The 18,998-nt window shown below is 45.4% G+C and overlaps 1 protein-coding gene and 1 long non-coding RNA gene across 5 annotated transcripts in view; one reads left to right on the top strand and one right to left on the bottom strand.

Annotated features, from left to right (window-relative positions):
- LOC138300861 (uncharacterized) overlaps positions 1-18,998 on the top strand; it is a 223,784-nt gene that overhangs the window by 19,739 nt on the left and 185,047 nt on the right. The gene's annotated exons all lie outside the window — the stretch shown is intronic.
- Positions 1-18,998, bottom strand: part of ATP13A2 (ATPase cation transporting 13A2) — a 671,851-nt gene that overhangs the window by 596,159 nt on the left and 56,694 nt on the right. For all 4 annotated transcript variants that reach the window (XM_069240690.1, XM_069240693.1, XM_069240692.1 and 1 more), the window contains one exon: positions 3,888-3,996. In XM_069240690.1, coding sequence (XP_069096791.1) covers positions 3,888-3,897 — 10 coding nt within the window. In that variant the 5' untranslated portion in view covers positions 3,898-3,996. The remainder of the gene's footprint in view (positions 1-3,887; positions 3,997-18,998) is intronic.

Below are 18,998 nucleotides of genomic sequence, written 5' to 3'. Positions count from 1 at the left end.
CCTTGAATCCAGCAACACTGTCCAAGTGACTCCCACAGTCCAGTGACTCTTCAGTCCAAGTTTGGTGGAGGTAAGTCCTTGCCTCCCCACGCCAGACTGCATTGCTGGGAACCGCGACTTTTGCAGCTACTCCGGCCTCTGTGCACTTCCGGCGGAAATCCTTTGTGCACAGTCCAGCCTGGGTCCACGGCACTCGAACCTGCATTGCATGACCTCCTAAGTTGTCCTCCGGCGGCGTGGGACTCCTTTGTGCAACTTCGGGTGAGCACCGTTTCACTCCACTTCGTAGTGCCTGTTCCGGCACTTCTGCGGGTGCTGCCTGCTTCTGAGAGGGCTCCTTGTCTTGCTCGACACCCCCTCTGTCCCCAGACGCAATTGGCGACATCCTGGTCCCGCCTGGGCCACAGCAGCATCCAAAAACCCTAACCGCACGACTTGCAGCTAGCAAGGCTTGTTTGCGGTCTTTCTTCAGGAAAACACTTCTGCACGACTCTCCACGGAGTGAGGGATCCGTCCTCCAAAGGGGAAGTTCGTAGCCCTTGTTGTTCCTGCAGAACCTTCAGCTTCTACTGTCCAGTAGCAGCTTCTTTGCATCCACAGCTGGCATTTCCTGGGCATCTGCCCATCTCCGACTTGCTTGTGACTTTTGGACTTGGTCCCCTTATCCCACAGGTACCCTCGACTGGAAATCCATCGTTGTTGCATTGCTGGTTTGTGTCTTTCCTGCAGAATTCCCCTATCACGACTTCTATGTCCTTTGGAGAACTTTAGTGCACTTTGCACTCACTTTTCAGGGTCTTGGGGTGTGCTATTTTTCTAACCCTAACTGTTTTCTTACAGTCCCAGCGACCCTCTACAAGGTCACATAGGTTTGGGGTCCATTCGTGGTTCGCATTCCACTTTTGGAGTATATAGTTTGTGTTGCCCCTATCCCTATGTGTCCCCATTGCATCCTATTGTAACTATACATTGTTTGCACTGTTTTCTAATACTATACTGCATACTTTTGGTATTGTGTACATATATCTTGTGTATATTTGCTATCCTCATACTGAGGGTACTCACTGAGATACTTTTGGCATATTGTCATAAAAATAAAGTACCTTTATTTTTAGTATATCTGTGTATTGTGTTTTCTTATGATATTGTACATATGACACTAGTGGTACTGTAGGAGCTTCACTCGTCTCCTAGTTCAGCCTAAGCTGCTCTGCTAAGCTACCATTATCTATCAGCCTAAGCTGCTAGACACCCTATACACTAATAAGGGATACCTGGGCCTGGTGCAAGGTGTAAGTACCCCTTGGTACTCAATACAAGCCAGTCCAGCCTCCTACACCAGTGCCTCAATCAAGTCTCATGATGGTCTCCCTTTTAAGCTGCTGCACACTGTCTTTGACATACTCTGTCTGCATTCTCTGGCATTGCAAGGATTCAGGTGCTGTGATTTTTACACATGTTCCAAAGGGCAATAGGATACACACACAGGAATCATGCTTCTACTATTGCTTTCGTTCAATCTGGTAAGACTTCTGCTGCACAGGTGTAAATATGCCCCTAGAATCCCAATGTGCCATAGGTGGTTTATTACAGGGGTGTCTAATACTGCTGTTATGTGCTGCAGTGCCACAGTGTCCGATTCAGCCAAGCGAAAAGTTAACACCTTGAGAAATGATGCTCTAATCTAAATGAGAATGATATTTCCAGAACCATCTCACTAAAAAATGGTTCAGCTCCTGAAATAGCTAGAAAAATCATGCCTCCGTGTCCAGGACATTTTACCTTTGACTTAACACGAATAACATTCATATCAACTTCCAACTCCTGCCTGGATCTCATGTGCTTTGTAGATAATAGCTTAGTTCTGGTTGATGTGTAACTGCATTTTATATTCTTTATAAATACTGTTTCAAAAATACGAATGACATGTAAATATGTAATAGCGATTTATTAATGAAATGTACACTGCACAAGTTCGTAATTTCTGATTCCTAAATGTACATTCTGTGATGAAACTATTCTCCAGAATGGAATCTTCAATACATAAAGTGCTCCGATGTCTAACGTTTTGTAGTTTGTACAGTCCAATACCACATTAACACTTTTGTCTTGTTCATCTAATTGATTTAGTAAACAGATAAGGCGAGCAGGTTTATTTGACTGCCAAGTAGAATAAGTAGAGTTTTTTTTTTTTAACAATTCCTCACACTTGGCCCTTTGCACGGATGAGTAAGTCCAATGTCTATATGCATTCATGTTATTAGCTCCAATAAAAACATCAGCTGTGAAAGAGACAATATTTTGTTGGTAAACTTAATTGCATACAAATAAAACAAAAAGACTGTTCATTTGAGGAGCTCACTAAAGTATACAAAGGTGATGTATGGAATGCTCAAATTAATCTAAGCCACTGGTAGTTACTCGGGGTGCATCCCAGTCCATCATTACTTTGCACACTATGCCATCTCAGTTGGACCCAGACAAATGCAAACCAGATTTATTCCCGGCTTCCTTGGGAACAAGTCCAACCCGAACTTTCAAGCAAGGTACTCCCTGAATCGGAACACAAGCAACTCAGGACAGCTTTCCCCCAGTTAGCTTAATTCCAGTCACAAAGCATGCACAGGACCCACGTGGGGCGTACCAATTCCCCTTTTTTTTCTTTGAGTACTTATGTGCCTCATCTTAAGTGAGACGGGTATTCCCACACGAGGGTCCTGTGCACACTAAGCTACGGGAAACAAGCCAAAACTGATTTACAAATGGCTGGGTCCAAATTGAGGTGGCATAGTGTGTAAAATAACAATAGACTGGGATGCAGGCCTGAATGATTACCAGTGGCTGAGGTTAATTCAAGAATCCAATCCATCACTCTTTTGTGTAATTTTCATCCGAGGAGCTCAGCAGCATTTCTAATAGATACTCAGAAGTCAAGCACGTAGGACTCAAGACACTGACTGACAACAGCAGCAGGTTATTTTAATATATTTTTTAAAATATTTACCCTCATTCTCTTTGCCAAGCTTTTAGTTTATCTATGCCCAAGTCAGGGGAGGAGTTAAACTCGTATGCAATTCACAATCACATATTTGTAAGTGATCTGTGCGGATGTTTTTAGGACATTTCGCTCCGAATCTGGTCTACTGTTTAGCAAAGGGTGCTAAGGTGGAGTGAACAAGGAAGATGCATAGGCATCTTGGGTACACGCTGCAGGTCAAACAATTCATGTAACTCAGTTTTAGTTAAAATTAAGGAATTTTCTTTTAAATAAAAAAAACCAAAAAAACATTGGTACATTAGACCCCGAGAAAAATGGCCAAACAGAGCAAATAGCCAATTAATGGCTAATAAATTAATGTTATGATACGCAGACCATGGAGAATACTGAGCTGCTTTTCCATGGGAACACTTCTTTCTTCCATTGCCCTTAGCATCATCTGTATCCCTTTCTACTATGTAACCATTTTTAGTTTTACATTTCCCTGCTAGCTGCTTGATGATAAAACACCTTTACAGCACTTTATGAAATCTGCAACGCTCAGTGATTGGAAAGGAACTAGGTCTTTCAAAATTAGCAGTATACCGTTCACTCTTTAAAAAGTGTATTACTTTGATGTCCAGTGCCAAACAAAATTCGTTCACTGGTGTAGTTTTCTCTTTTACCCATCATAAAGAAGAAAGCGTATCCCATCTAGAATATCAATTCTGTATGTTAATGATTTCAAATACCTATTGAATGCTTTTATTGTCTTAGAATGTTTTATGGACAACGATCTTAAACTTGTTTTCTACCTGCCTACCTATTGATGTCTCCAGTAGTAAATTTAATCTCCAACATCTGTAAGAATACTTTCTTAGAGGTCAGGAATTGAACAGGTTTAGCTCACCAGGATCCATCAGTTGACACTCGAAAGCTGCTGCAGAGCTTCTGGCTTTTGCGCCTTCTTTAAATTGGACGACTTTCCTCTCTCAGTTTTTCTGGCAGGCTGAGACATACTAAAATAAACAAAGAAAAAGGATGAATTTTTTTTGATGAACAAAAGCACTTAAGCCTATTTAAGATCCAGAGAGAGAAGAGCTCAGCACTGACTTCTCTTTGAAGACTGGCTCTCCAATCTCCCCAGACCCCTGAAGCTAGTTTAAAAGTAAGTGTAGAAAGAGGAACCTTAAAACTTACATTCATTGTGTAAGAGCTAAGGCTTGCCGAGCTTGCCAAACAGCAACCTTAAGCTGACATTGTCGGGAACTTCCAGGGTACCGGAACACGCCTGACCGACACAGAAGCAAACACTTCCAGCAAAGAAGGAGATAAACTGCCATGGGCAGGGTAAGCAGTGGAAAAGGACACAAAAAGAACTGTTTGGATTACCGGAGGGGGGGAGGCTTGAAAAGCATGTGTAGAAAGGCTGGGTGTAGGAGGCTGTACAACAGAAGCATGAGGATTGGTGTGCGGTGATTTATTACAGTATAAGGATCAATACAGGAATCACAGGTAATGGAGATGATTACTGGGATCAGGGGGAATGGTTAAGACCTTAAGTAATCCATAGCGACTACGGAAAATTAGGAACCTGCAAAGCTGTTGCCACTCCATCCATGTGGCAAACCTGTACATGCAGCTACTAATCAATGATGTAAGGCAGTAATCCTGTGTTGTATTTCCTCACTTTTGGTAGCAGTAGTTAAAAGTAAAGCAAATTTCGACAGGCAGTAGTTGGGGGTGGAGTGAACCATAGTAGAGTGCAGTGGCTTACATTTTAAGAATGGCCACAAATAGACACTTACTTAAAATTAAACATCTTTGTACTGAATTTACAATGTAGAACAGAACACGTGCAAGGAATAAAACAGACTTAACATTCTCTGAAATCAAAACTACACCTGAAGACACAGGACAGAGTCATCAAAGAAGTTGTCTAGGTATACCTGTGCACTTTTAGATATATATGGTCATCAAGGTCCTTTAAGGCAACGCATTCTGAAGTTAGACCATTACTATTAAGCACTCCCAGGTAGTTGGCTTGTGGCTTCTGCAGATTTCATAGTTATCAATACAAAGGCAAAACAGGCCTACAGTCTCAGAGAGTGCCACTTCATTTTGTCTCAAGGTAGAGTTCTCCAACCATACATAATGCACTGAGTTGCATTTGCAACAGGAAGACAGACTTTCTGCAGTTTCCTCAGATAAGTAGGGCAAGTACACAATTATCACAAGATCAGGACTAGGGTAAGACCAAAGTACTTTTCCTGAACATATGGCCTATGTTGACCTCATCATATCAGATTTTCCCGGATTTGAAATTTTGACACTGTGTCTGATAAAAATTCAAGTCGTGAGCTCTGATTAAGGATTTAAGTCTAAGTTACAAACTAGCATAGTTCATAATAGGTTACAGTGCCTTCAAACACAAAAATTTACAATCATGTGACAGTACATCTTCATCAATTCGAACCTCTGCTACAACACAGTGCATCTACTCTTTCCTTCTTTAGGCTGTCTTCAGATTTGGAGGGAGAAGGACAGGGATTCTGCCTGGTTCAAATAAAATCATTACATAAAATATGTACATCTCGGCTACAACTAAAACATTTTAATTGTACTCCAAAGAGGATAGGTTTGTGGAGATGTAGTCTAACAAATACATTCATATACAAACTCTGGAAATGCCCAGTGGTGAATGCACACTGTGCTAAAGTACTGAAAGTAGTTGATGAGGCCGTTGGCGAGCCTCTAATGCTAGACTCACCCACAATCCTGCTAGGGATATGGGAGGGACCTAACTGTTAATCACTACCAGAAAATATTTCTTAACTTTCAGACTAATAGTTGTGAAGCGGAATGTAGCACTTTGATAGAGAAATGCAACTATCCCATAGCATAAGGAGTGAACCTGGAAAGTGGATTGGTGCCTGGCTCGTGAAAGCGCAGTCTACACAGGAAGTGGATGTCCCAAAACATTTGAAACTATATGGGGAAGTTGGAGAGCATTTTCATAGAATAGACAATATTTGAAAGGGGTAGAAATAGCGTAACGGGTCAAGAGAAGGATGCACAAGGTAGGGCTACATGTGGAAATTAGTAAGTAAATCAGTGTAACACCAAAGGAACAGGTATAGAAATGCAATGTTCTATTGACAGACTTGTTGGGTGAGATATACTAAAAGCCCAGTCCTACTCTAGCCTACCCTCCCAAGCCAAAGCCACCTCAAACATGTCCAGGTTGATCCTTAGAACTTTTTTCTCATGGCAATAAGAATTATTGAAGCCGATTTGAGGAGTGGTGGGATAATGGATGAATATGAGAGATTGATTAGTGAAATCAGGTCATAACAGGCAGAGGGCAACTGATAGAAGCAGATGGCGTACTATTAAAATAGTCCCTGAGTGATGTGCATAAGCACGTGGATAACCCATGGTTAACTGCGCTTTAGAAGCACTATGGACATGAAGAACATTACTGGCTTAGAGACTATTACTATGTTAGGCATAAAAGGCATTGCTGAGGGTTGAGAATGAGGTGTAGATTAATAGGGGGAGATTATCTGAAGGAAGGGGAAGATTGCTGAAGGACAGAGGGCATGTGAGAATTACTGGTCGCGAAGAGGCTGACAACCAGTTCGGTGTCAAGATTAAAAGGGTTCTGTGAAATAAGTCATTAGAATACCTAACCTCGACTTTGATAGAGAACAGTCCTGAAACAGAGAAGGAATCTTCGGAAAGTTGGGAAAGATCACACAACCAGGACATCAACCTCTAGCAAATAAAAATGCTGTGATCTCAGGTATCATGAGTCATATGACAGTGATCCAAAATACAAGGAGCCACAGAACAACATGATCTACGACTTAATGAGGCATAGTAACAAAGATACTGCAAGCCACAATACATCATAAGCCAAGGTCGACAGTGACCAAAGATTTAAAATAAAAATGCATCAGGAACTAGGATATCAAACCATGGTACACAGAGATTCCAGTTATCACAAACCAAAGAAAATTGTTCTTTCAAACCAAAGGTCAGTAAATCTACTAAAATGACATCTTTAATCAAAACGTCAATGTCAGTATGTTTCTTCTTGATATAAAAGACATGATAGTATTCTTTACGCCCATGAAAGAAGTAATGTGTGTAATAAATATTCATATCAACAACTGTGAAACGATGAAAGGATGAGTTCAATCGGTCTTTGGCATTTCACAGTGATTTGGATGGTCATGGCCATGGAGGGAAAATGCAGGAGATAAGCGGAGACTTACAAACATAAATCTGCAGTTGTAATTATAATCAACTCCGCATTTGTACTAAACTACTTACTGTAAATGAAAATATCCACCTTAAGGAAGTCTAAAGTTATATCTGGACATATCTAATAAAAGTCCTTAAATGAAGCCACTATTTTAGAACAATTTACTTCACACAATCTGTGTAACTTACAGTTTGAATGGTACCAGATAGCAGTTGGGGCTAAGACATAAGCTAGCTAACCATAATCCCAAAACAAAAAGAACAAAGGTTTTTACCTTTGTGGGTCTAAAGGAGGGACGATCAAACTATTACCACCGAAACGTGTCAACCATTTTCCTAGTCCCTAAACCATTATCAAACAACTGTAAAAGATATAAATAACAATCTCCTCTTTTTGGTATTGAAGGAATGGTTGGGTATGAGTGTGCATCAGGCTGTCTGAACTGTATGCTTGTTGGGTTTTTAAGTTTGTTTTTGGGTTGTGACTAATGGACTGAATTTTGTACCTTAAATTGTGCAATAAAAATATAAAGTATGATATGTATTGTTGACCTGACTTTTGAAATGAAAATGCTACAACAAATGAACATATTTTATATTGGCAAGAACTAATTAAGAAAGAAATATTTTTGATAAAATATATGTTCGGTGATTATCTGTTGATGTGTTTTGGAACTGAAGGAATACAGGTAAAGCAGGAATTTTGTTTGTGAAATATTAATCTCTACATGATCAACTGTAAGCTAACGTGGCCACACTTTTCTGACTCATGGTGCAATATTCATAAAAGTAGTGCGATCAAACAACAGATAATACACAGAGATGGCTCATCAGAGCAAAAGAGGGCCCTAATCGCCTACGCACAAATAACCGGGCAGGGATGAGAAGCATCCTCCTCAGCCCCTTGCATCAAGAGAAATTAGAGAGGCCTGAGACAACAGTCAGGGAGACCATTCTTAAATCTATGGCAGTGGGAGACCCAACACAGCCTTCGTTTAGTTTGTCACTGGGAGGAGGAGATTTGTCTCTTCTTAAAACTCATATAGAGGAAGAGGGGGAAAAAAAGCAGTTCCCTTCCGGGCCAGTGGCTCCCTCACCCTACAAAACAGATCCTGGTGGCTCCAGTCCAACTACACTCAGGGAATCTAAGAGAGCACTATCACCATTCGAGGAAACAGGCCACAAAAGATGCAAAAAAGCACAGGAAAATTGATCAAACCAATCAGCCCACACCGCAGAGGATTTACAAGTTCTTGCGAAAGTTCTTTCACATCTCCACTCAAAGGAATGGGAGAACATATTGGCTTTGTATGGCAACAAAGCACCTAAAAATTCTTGACCCATTACAACTGGAAATGAGGAACACCAAAAGGTCCCCAGAGACACTCTGGGTTACAGTGCTTGGAATCCTGCCGAGCACTGTGGAAGCAATACATTTCCAAGCCAACAAAATGGACATACAGATCATCCTCCTGAACACCCTAGCAATGTATGTGGCAAGAATTGATGAAAATATCTCAAATCTAAACGACTTGATAAAAAGGGCACAGGCTGACACACAAGGGCCTGACCTGGGTTGCAACTGTTCCCCAGTTCTTGACAAGTTATCTACGCTTCCAGAGATGATGTCAAAGTTAGTGGGCGACTTGAAGCAAGTGGACAATGTGAAATCACAAAAAAGAAAACGAGGCTCCTAATAAAAAGAATCAACAGATGATTATGGAAATTAGGTTGGACAAGGAGACTGCTTAAATGTGATTATGTCCGGTGAAGCTGTGAAACCACAGTATGATATTTCCAGTGTTATCCCCACTGAAGGCAAAAACCAGAGCGTGTCAGTTAACCCCTCTGGTGCGGGTGTCGGCCACTGGCCATCACACTTGTTTTCCCTACCGGAGCAGGAAGCAACAAGTAAGGCCGTTTCCTGCTCCTGTGGGGAATACATGCCCAAATGGGCCTCCCCACCGTTCGGCAAGGCCTTGTTTGAAAGGAGAGATTCTCCCCTTTCAAATGAGGCCTTCTTGAAACGGTTTCCTGGCCCCACTAGACACCAGGGAATTCCCTTTGGGGGTTGGGGGGTGGGGGAACGATGACTGCTGCTCAAGCCCTAACTCAGGTTATATATGACAGCTCTGACGTAGGATCAGAGACTGAGACAGCAGATACTGAGACAGCATCTGAGAGACAGGACAATGGGGCAGACTCTGAGTGATTTTTCTGACAACTCCTCTCCAAGTGATTCTGCGGGAGGTGATGAACTCAGTCCTGCTGTCCCTTCGCAAGCACAGCCTGTGCAGCGGGACAATAGCGGGTTAGCCCAACCCAGAGAGCAGGTGCGGTGGTGGCAAGCACAGAGAGAGTGCTCTCTTGGGAGCTCTCCAATTTAGTTCAGCCCCAAATTCCACCACCCAAATCGTACTGTGGAGACATCAAAATTATCTATTACAAAATAATCTGGTTTTGTAAGGCAGGCACCTGTGTTTTTGGTCCCGGGCTCGGCGACCATATAGGGAAACCTACCAAACACAGACATTTCTGGAAACTAGACACCAAGGGGATCCGCAGAGGTGTGGCTTGTGTGGATTCCCCAACGTTTTCTTACCCAGAATACCCTGCAAAGGTGAAATGTTGAATAAAACTCTATTTTTTCTTGCATTTCTGTCACACACACTACAGAAATTTGCTGGATCCACAAAATTCCTCCACCCAGTGTTTCCCCACCTGTCCTGATAAAAATGCTACCCCATTTGAGTGTCTGTACCTAGTGCCTGCGTCAGGAATGGATCACCCCAGGGTCAACATTTGCACTCATGTAAGGACTAACATTGACCATTGTGTGATCCATTCCTGACACGGTCACTAGGCCTACCCACACAAGTGAGGTACCATTTTTGTTGGGAGACTTGGGGAATGCTGGGTGGAAGGAAATTTGTGGCTCCTCTCCTATTCCAGAACTTTATGTCACCGAAATGTGAGGAAAAATAGTTTTTTTGCCAAATTTTGAGGTTTGTAAAGGATTCTGGGTAACAGAACCTGGTGAGAGCCCCACAAGCCATCCCATTCTGAATTCCCCTAGGTGTCAAGTTTTCAGAAATGTCTGGGTAGAGCGATCTCAGGTTCAATCACTCAGTTAGTGGGGTCCTCTTTCCTCTCTTGATAATGTGCACACCAATAAGATTGGGATGACTGTGTATGAAATAACCAACATCACGGAACGCCCCCAAGGAAGTGCTCTATATAACGTCACAGGAATGGCCTCGATAGGTAATCTGGAGCCCCAATACAACACTCCTGCCGACAGTTAACATAGGCAGGTGGCCTTCACCTCAATTACCCACATCCGGAGACCCACTGTTTCCCTTAATAACTTGCACAGTAATAATGATGTGGCAACAGTCACGTTCCTTAGTCTTGAGGGGGAATTTCACAAATCGCCATACTTCACCACCCTCCTCCACAAGAGATCTTGCATTACTCGCTTACCTGGACTGGGGTGCTCAACCACCTTTGGAGTCATGTGCTGGTCTTCAAGACAATTTGCAAGCTCCAACCTGAACAGCCTGCACGTTACTCTATCCGGAGTTCTAAACAAGGGCAATATCCTCAAGCTCGTTCGATCAATGGGCACGGTTGGAGAAGTCACATCGCAAGATGATTTCTCTATTGAATTCATCGAATCAGGCCCTGGCCAGAGCAATGAACCCACCAAAGTAACCTGAGGATCTACTGAGCTGGCCCAGAAGGTTGTGGGAAATACCGAGACCTTAATGCAGTGGGGGATTATAATCACTCTGCATGTTTTGGAAAGCTTGAGGAAAGAGGCCTCTACACCAATTCGACATAGACCAGTCTATTCAGTTCTGAGAAATTCCCTAAGTAAAGCCCAGTCTCAGAATCTCAGCAAATCAGCAGGCCTTATGTTAAGCCTGCTTCTGGTCCCGAAGCGGTAGATAACTGGGGTTGGTAGTCAGAAACTTTAAACTCTACAAGATTACTACATTGACAAAACAGTAATTTAACCAATTACTCAGATTGATCTTCAAGGTATGCTTCTGGAACATCAATGGACTGGCAAACAGGCTGGAAGACCCTGTGTTGGAGGCTGGTTATTAGCAGAGGTAAGTACGCACTTAACACTAACAATAATGCCCCCAGACAATGTTAGCTTCAGTCAAGGTCTCAAAACATCAGCCCCTGGCTCATCTGCTGGTAGCTTGGCAATGAGCAGGCAGGCATAGCTCAGGTGACAGGTATGTAAAGCATTTAAATACACCAATACAGTAAATAAGTAAGCCACAACACACAATAAAAGTCCCACAGGGGGAGTGATTGGGACGTCAAGACAGCCGGACCCCTCTGTCATCCACCACCATCGCCCGTGGTGTCCTACCTCATTTACACGAGCTAGGAACTGTTCTAATCACTGTGGAGCTCCCCCATTGGCATGCGGCGATTCTGTGATCCTGTACAGCCATTTGAGACACCCACAGCCTGAGCTTGCTGGGGTGCCGAAAATGACATACCAGGATTCTGCCTAGGCCTGCTACTAGTGCCGCCAACTGTGACCCTGCAACGGAGCTGAATCTCCCAAACGCCTGAGGCCCTGGGTGCAGGAGACCGGGACCAGCCTGGTGCAGTGCTGCCCCACTTGGATCAAAGAGAATGCCATTGTTACTGCTGCATGATCGTTGAGAGTGATAGGTGCTGCCTTCCTTGACAGAGACCACAACTGGGGGTACAGAGGGGACACCCAGTAGTTCACAGCGACTCCCTCTCCTGCAGCGGGCCTGGACTACACCTTGCAGCTGCCTGGGTAATCGACCGGCCGCTTCGCCCAGAACTTTGAAGCCCCGCCGGCCAGGCCTTTAAAGAGCACCGTCGGGTCGGAGTTAATCCTGCCAGGCCTCTGGGCCCGCTGACCACCTCGCCACACTCGGGGTGGGGCCCTTACACGCCCTTTGCAACTGGGGGCCTTGCACTGCAACATCTGCTGAAAATAGGCCCTACCTTACGAGACAGAGGCCCCCTCTTGGGAGACCGGTTCCTGCAGGAGAGCGCTTTTGGCAGACGCCTGGGCCCGTGCCTTGGAGGGTGGCAGAGGCCTCCCTTTTCACCCCATACCTGTGAACAAGATACCACCTGTCAGCAGCGGCCCACAGCTTGAGGTAAGACTCTCCTCCTGGAGGCATCCCATTGTTGAACCACCTTTTTCCTCTCATGCACATGCACCCTGTGGCCTGGGACTTCCTGTGAGGAGAACACTTAACTCTGTTGGCACTGGAGGAAGCCTCAAAGTGGACCTCTTCCAGTGTGGGTCCCAGTGGAATTTGCTTCCTCCCTCCACTCTGCTTTGGATAATCTAACTGTCCTAGGCCCCACATGTGGCTCCTGCTTACCCTGTCCCTCCTCTCCTGTGCTTCGTTTCTCCCCATCCACCTAACATCCCAGCTGCAGATCGTCGATCAGCTCTATACCTGGCGGCTAATGCTACCTACCGTGAACAGCAGTAAGTGGGCCAGGCCCTCACAACTTGAGGCAGTGTCATAGTTGCGGCTATGTGGAAAGACAAAGCAGGAAAACTGCCACCCCCTCTCAACCCTACATTGACCAACTCACCACTCCTGCTGAACCAGCCGGGGCGAACCCCTCAACAAGGGAGCAATTGACAAAGGTGGCTTGGGCAAGATCCTTCAAGCCATACCCAACTCTCAGACCGTGGTTGAGTCGAAGATAGGGGAGGTCCATGAGGATGTGGCGCCCCTCCACCAAGAATTGAGCAATGCCTCAGGCCAAATCACGGAAGAGAAGGAATGCATTTCCACGGTTCAGTAAGAAGTCGCGACCTCAAGGTTAAAGTAGCTTCCCTACTAACTCGCACAAACCAACAATCTGCGCTTCATGGGCTTCCCAGAGATGTAGCGTGCTCTCAACCCCCCGAGTTCCTGGAACAACGGCTTAGAACCTGGATGCCTACTGACAAATTGTCCCTGTGGTTCACAGTCAAAAGGGGCCACAGGGTGTTTACTTCCAAGCCTCCCCCGGGTGCGCAACAATGACCCATAATAGCAAGCCACCTCAACTTCAAAGAAAAGAGGCAATATACTGAGGAAGGCGAAGGCACTACTGGACCTCCACCACCAAAACTCCAGAATACTTATCTTTCCAGACTACACGGAGCAGACCCAGGCCAAATGCCGATCCTACGAATCTGTAAAACAGAAACTCCATGCCCTCAAGTTGTCCTACATGCTCCTATTTCCAAAAACTCAAAGTTATACATGATAGTAATCCTTTTTCTTCGATACACCAGAGTCGCCCTGGGAATGGCTCCATTCTATATCTCAACCCTCTCCCCCGGCCACTCTGCATTAACTGACACATGAGCACCCATTGGATTGGTGCCAGAAGAGGGGCCGCACTCGCTCTCTGCCTCGCCGGCTGAAAAACATCCCCAGTGCTGGTTCCTTGATGCCACCTCTCAGATCTGACCAATCGTTGAGAATCAGAGGTGCCTTGCACTTATCAACAAAAACCAAGAAGGGATTGAGCCAGACACCCTCTCCCATCTAACTCTGGCATGACTCGCTTATACCACATCCCTCGCATGTTAACGCAAGATGTTTACTGACTACCTGCGTGGTTACAGGCACTGCACTGCACTGATCCTCTATCTGGAGGGAGCACCACTCCACACCCATCTTAGAAATGTTTGTTTTGAGTTTGGGTTTATGTTACAGGGTAAAAAATGCTTCTTGGAGGGGGAGTTATGAGGGTGAGGCGGAGCATGGGGTGTGCGGAATTACGGGGAATGGGGTTTTTGGGCAGGTTTAGTCCTGTCATTTGTTTCTTGTGGTTTCCTTTTTCAGTTGCTCATATTGGTCTGCTACTGTTAGGACAGGATGTCCGCAAGGGGTGTTTCATACATAAGCGCGCACACACACGAGGGCTCACAACCTCACATACCTGCCCCCACTGACGCCTCATGCCCGCTATGATTCCTTTCAGTGTTATGTCTTGGAACATCAATGATCTCTTAGAGCAGGTTAAGTGCTCCGCTGTGCTTAACTACGCACGCTACACCTTACCATCCATCCTGTTGCTGCAGGAGACCCACATGATGGGGTCCAAGTGCCCCATTCTCACCCGTGAGGGCTATGATAGAGTCTATCAAGCAGGGTACAGTAGGGGATCCCGGGAAGTGGCAATTCTGAAGCAATGCGGCTTCCCCTTGGTCGTGACCCAGGTTTGGCTAGATCTCAGGATCATTACGGTACACTGACAGGTATGTGCCTTTATGCCCTGTGCCACTCTAGAGTCCTTCCTGAGTATTCTCCTTGACGTGGTAGCGCAACTTCCTCAAGGCCTTAAATCATTGGGCGTGACGTCAATGCGGTCCTAGACCAGTCTATGGACTCCACAAGTCCCCCTTCGGACATCTGTCATAGCTGCGACAGGTCACTCCACAACTAGGTCACCATCCTAGGCCTTTGCCACCCCCCTCCCCTCCGCCGCGGGCCACCACATTCATGCCAGTATAGATATGCTCTTCATGCCAGCTTCAGACATTCGTTCTGCGTCCCACATTCAGATCCTACCAAGCGGGCTATCCGATCACACCCTGATTCTCCTGCGCATCGGCAATTACTGTCCCATGCGGAGACTTAATGCCTGGTATCTTCATGAGTCGTATACCTGCGAAGTGGGCCAAGAGATCATAAAAAAAATTCTGACCAACATAGGACAGTGCAGTTGTCCAATACTCTTTGGGTGACGTGTAATTCTACCGTGCGGGGCTTCTACAAAAGAACCCTCAGAAACATAGAAAGAGAAAGACATAAATGTATTACACAACTAGATGCCTGCGCCCATCGCTTGGAAACACAGCTTTCCACAACTGCTCACAGTGCCATTACTAGACAAGTGGAGATCAGACTCCTTTCCCTTGAGGCAGCAAAGCACATCTGGCGTGTGTTTACAACACGGGTCTACGGATGGGGTGACAAAAATGGGAAGTTGCTGTAATGGATAGCATCTGGACCTCTGGCTAGCAGAGTCATATCTGAGATAGTTGATGATGATGGCCAATCCCATCGTGCCTCTCCTGCCATCACCCACGTCTTTGCTAACCATCCTAGCTACTCATCTGTGCCATATTTTCTGGTCCTTAATCCATCCAGACCAGTGTGGCTTTATGCCTGCTCGGAGTACGAGATACTGTCTAAGACAACTCCACATCGCACTAGCTCATCGTCTTTGCTTATCCCAACATGCATTACTGCTAATAGACTTCAAAAATACAAGCAGCACTGTCAACTGGGGTTACCTGGCCAGAGTGCTGGAGAGGGCGGAGTTCGATACCAGGTGTGATTGCCTTGTACAGGTCCTATATTCCACTCAGTCTGCACAGGTTCAAATTAACAGGGTGGGTTTCCTCGGCATTCCCCATAAGGCGGGAGACCCAGCAGGGTTCCCCCTATCCCTGCTCCTCTCTGCGCTGGCCATCAAACCCCTGGCAAGACTCCTGAGAAGTAACACACAGATGAGATGAAGGGAGTGGCCCACCGGAAGCGAAGATCGCATTGCACAGTATGCAGACAATGTCCTCCCATACCCTGCACATCTAGCCAGTAGTGGCCCTCGATGCCTACAGCTTCAAGCACTTTTTGCACAAGCCTTACTGTTAATCATGCCAAATTGGTGCTTGTTCCATGGACTCCCTCGGGGGACAGCACTGAGTGGCAAACCACATTTTTGATTCATAGCCTCAGTTTTCGCTATTTAGGCGGCAGCAGAGGAGCCCTGAAACCAGCGCTCACGTGGTCCCTCAACATTACACCCCTCACAAGTAAGATTAAAGAAGACCTTAAGAAATGGAAGACACTCCCATTAAATGTCATGGGGAGGATAGCACTCTATGAAATGATGAGATTACCCTGCTTCCTTTAACTTTTACAAAATTTCCCGCAATTGATTTCCAGACACTGGTTTAGGGAAATGGATTCTGTGCCAATGAAGTTTTTAATGGCATAACTTGCGCCCGCATTTAACATTCATGACTTGTCAGCGAGCCCCCTAGGACAGCGGCCTTGGCATGTCCAATTTATAATTGTACTATCTGGCCTCACAACTTCTGGGTAGTTAATGACTGGCTCAGTGGCAGATGGACTGACCCTGCATATCAATTGGGGCTCCTGACTCTAGGTTTTCCTCACACTCTGGCAATGCTCTAAGGTGGCTCTGTCGTCAATACACTTCCTGAAATGCTCTGGATGGTGTTTTAAAGGGTGGAAGGCTGCACTTCGACACACACAATGGTGGTCTAAACTTACGCAGCAGAGCTCTTTATGGCATGGCACCTGGTTGGGTGAGGTGGCTGCGCTGGAGGGGTTTAGTCGGTGGGTCACCATTGGAATCACTCTCCTGGGGGACGTTTGGAGTGGCACGTATATGTAATCTTTTCAGGAGCTCCAACAGACGTACTCCTTATCAGAAACACAGATTCACAAATATCTACAACTGCTTCATCACACACTATGAGTACATATTCAATCAACTACACAAATTCCAGAATTTAGCCAGGTAGAGGCCAGGATCATGATGGGCACCCTTGGCAAAGGAGGCATATGCAAATCTACCGCACCCTGATCATAAATGCTGCAGACACGCTGACAACCATTAGATCTTAATGGGAGGGCTGGCTGGGACCACTGGATGACAACAATTGGTGGGACCCACTGATGGCCCCTAGAGTTTTAACGCTGCCATCACATCTCATAAGACGAACACAAACATATTACCTAGACTGTGCATACCTCATCCCAGACAGGTTGTTCAAGGCTGGATTCCTGGCCACCCCCACGTGTTTTTGCTGTTCACAGGTCCCAGCTGACTTCTTTCACATGACGTGGTTGTGCCCCATAACAACACGATATTGGGAGGCGGTGGTGGCTGAAGTCTCCAAAGTCCTAAACCTCGAGACTGAAATGTCCTTGTGGTTGATCCGTCTAGGTGTACGTGAGGGGGTTTGGGGTACCAGGACAGCCCATGCGTTCCTAGGGACGGCCCTGCTGATTGCTAGGCATGACATCACAGCTCATTGGAAAGTCTCCAAACTCCCTAAGATGTCGCAGTGCAGATGCAAGGTGTACTGGTGTGCTCAAGAGGAGAGGCCAGTCTATGAGGCTCGGGGGTGTCCAGTCAAACAGTAAAATATGGAACAAATGGTGTAGGGCCACGGGCATTGACATGTTGGAGAAAAGTTGAAATAGCAAGGTCATTGTGTCCAGTGTATAGAATGTAGATGACTGCATTCATTACACCCGAGAAGGTCCCGATCGCAGACTGTGACTTTTTGTCAGATCTTACTGTGACTTGTTTTATCTTTCATAAGAGAATAAAATACATTTGTCAAAGAAAAAAAATCTCACACCAATTGATGAAAATAGGAAATATTATTTATCTTTGAAATGACACCAACACAACAAAAATCCAATATACGGAACCGGAGTTATGAATTTTGAAAGATTAAATAAAAAAATGTGCTTTCTACTGCTTAGAAACCAATAGCGCCACCCAGGGACAACAGGTCACAATTGACTGGGACAAAGACAAGTTTTACCTTCGAACGTAGAAACTTTTCTGGAGCTTGTCTCTCTCTGCATCGTGCGGTCCTCCTCAGCAAGCTGATTTTAGGGAGACGTTGTTAGACTGCTTTTCCGCAGGGCCCTGGTCAAACCTTGTAAGTTTGGAGTTCAGGAGCTTTCAGCGGGCCAAACCTGAATTCCTGGCCCGGTCACGGTTATTTGTACTCTGCTTGATTCATGACAGATTTTTAGTCCACTTATGGAGCTTTTCCAAAAGTTGCTCTAAAGATCTGAAACTTCTTCATGAAGTTCCTCTTGAGCGTTCAAAGTGTCCAAAACACAAATTCAAAGGTCTAGAAGCTCTGAGATGGTCTTTGGAAGTTTAGGACCATGATTCCAACAATGCACCTAGCCAAATCTTTAAATGTCCACTTGATACATCCCAGGCCGGGGACTTTTGTGATTGTTGGTGCAGGCAAGTTCTGCTGACCTGTTGCTTTCACAGATTCCACTCCTGAGTCCTTTTTAAAGCAAGGCATAGTCCTTGGAGCTGTTGTTCCAGTGTGCAACAGGAGCAGTACTTCAGTGTGCAGTCCACATGGTTCCAGAAGGGCAGTCCTTCTTCTTTGGGTTTCAGGAAGCAGATCTGAGTTGCAATGCAGATCAGCCACTTTTATTCAATCATCTTGGGGGATGAGCGGGGGGGGCACCCTTGTCCAATGAGCTGCAGGATGCCACCCAAAAGCATGACAGCTTCCTCCGAAGTGTGGCATTTTCTTGTCCCATAAATAACTGAACTTTAAAATTCCAGGATGGATGAATTACCTTAAGGGGAACAAGATTTGGTTAATCAACCTACTGGTGTGGCTCATTCCCATTAACACTCCTCCTTTGGACATCTGCAAATTCCTTTCCTGGGCCTGCTATCTCTCTGTGGGGTACAGGCAGGGTGAAAGGGCAGGTCCGGATGGCATTAATTTCTCTCCTGCTTCCTCTGAAGCCCACTTTGATTTACCAAGCCAGCTTCCTGGCCTGGCCTTAGCATCTGCCAATCTCCAACCATAGATAGTGTAGGCCATTTATCACCTCATCAAAGCAGCCTGGCTAATCCTGTTAAGGCTTACCTATGAGGAAAGGCCAGAAGCAGGCTGGAATTTGGCTTACAGAAA

The sequence above is a fragment of the Pleurodeles waltl genome, chromosome 6 (assembly GCF_031143425.1).
Source record: "Pleurodeles waltl isolate 20211129_DDA chromosome 6, aPleWal1.hap1.20221129, whole genome shotgun sequence".
Lineage (NCBI taxonomy): Eukaryota > Metazoa > Chordata > Amphibia > Caudata > Salamandridae > Pleurodeles > Pleurodeles waltl.
This window is presented reverse-complemented; position numbering and strand designations above follow the sequence as displayed.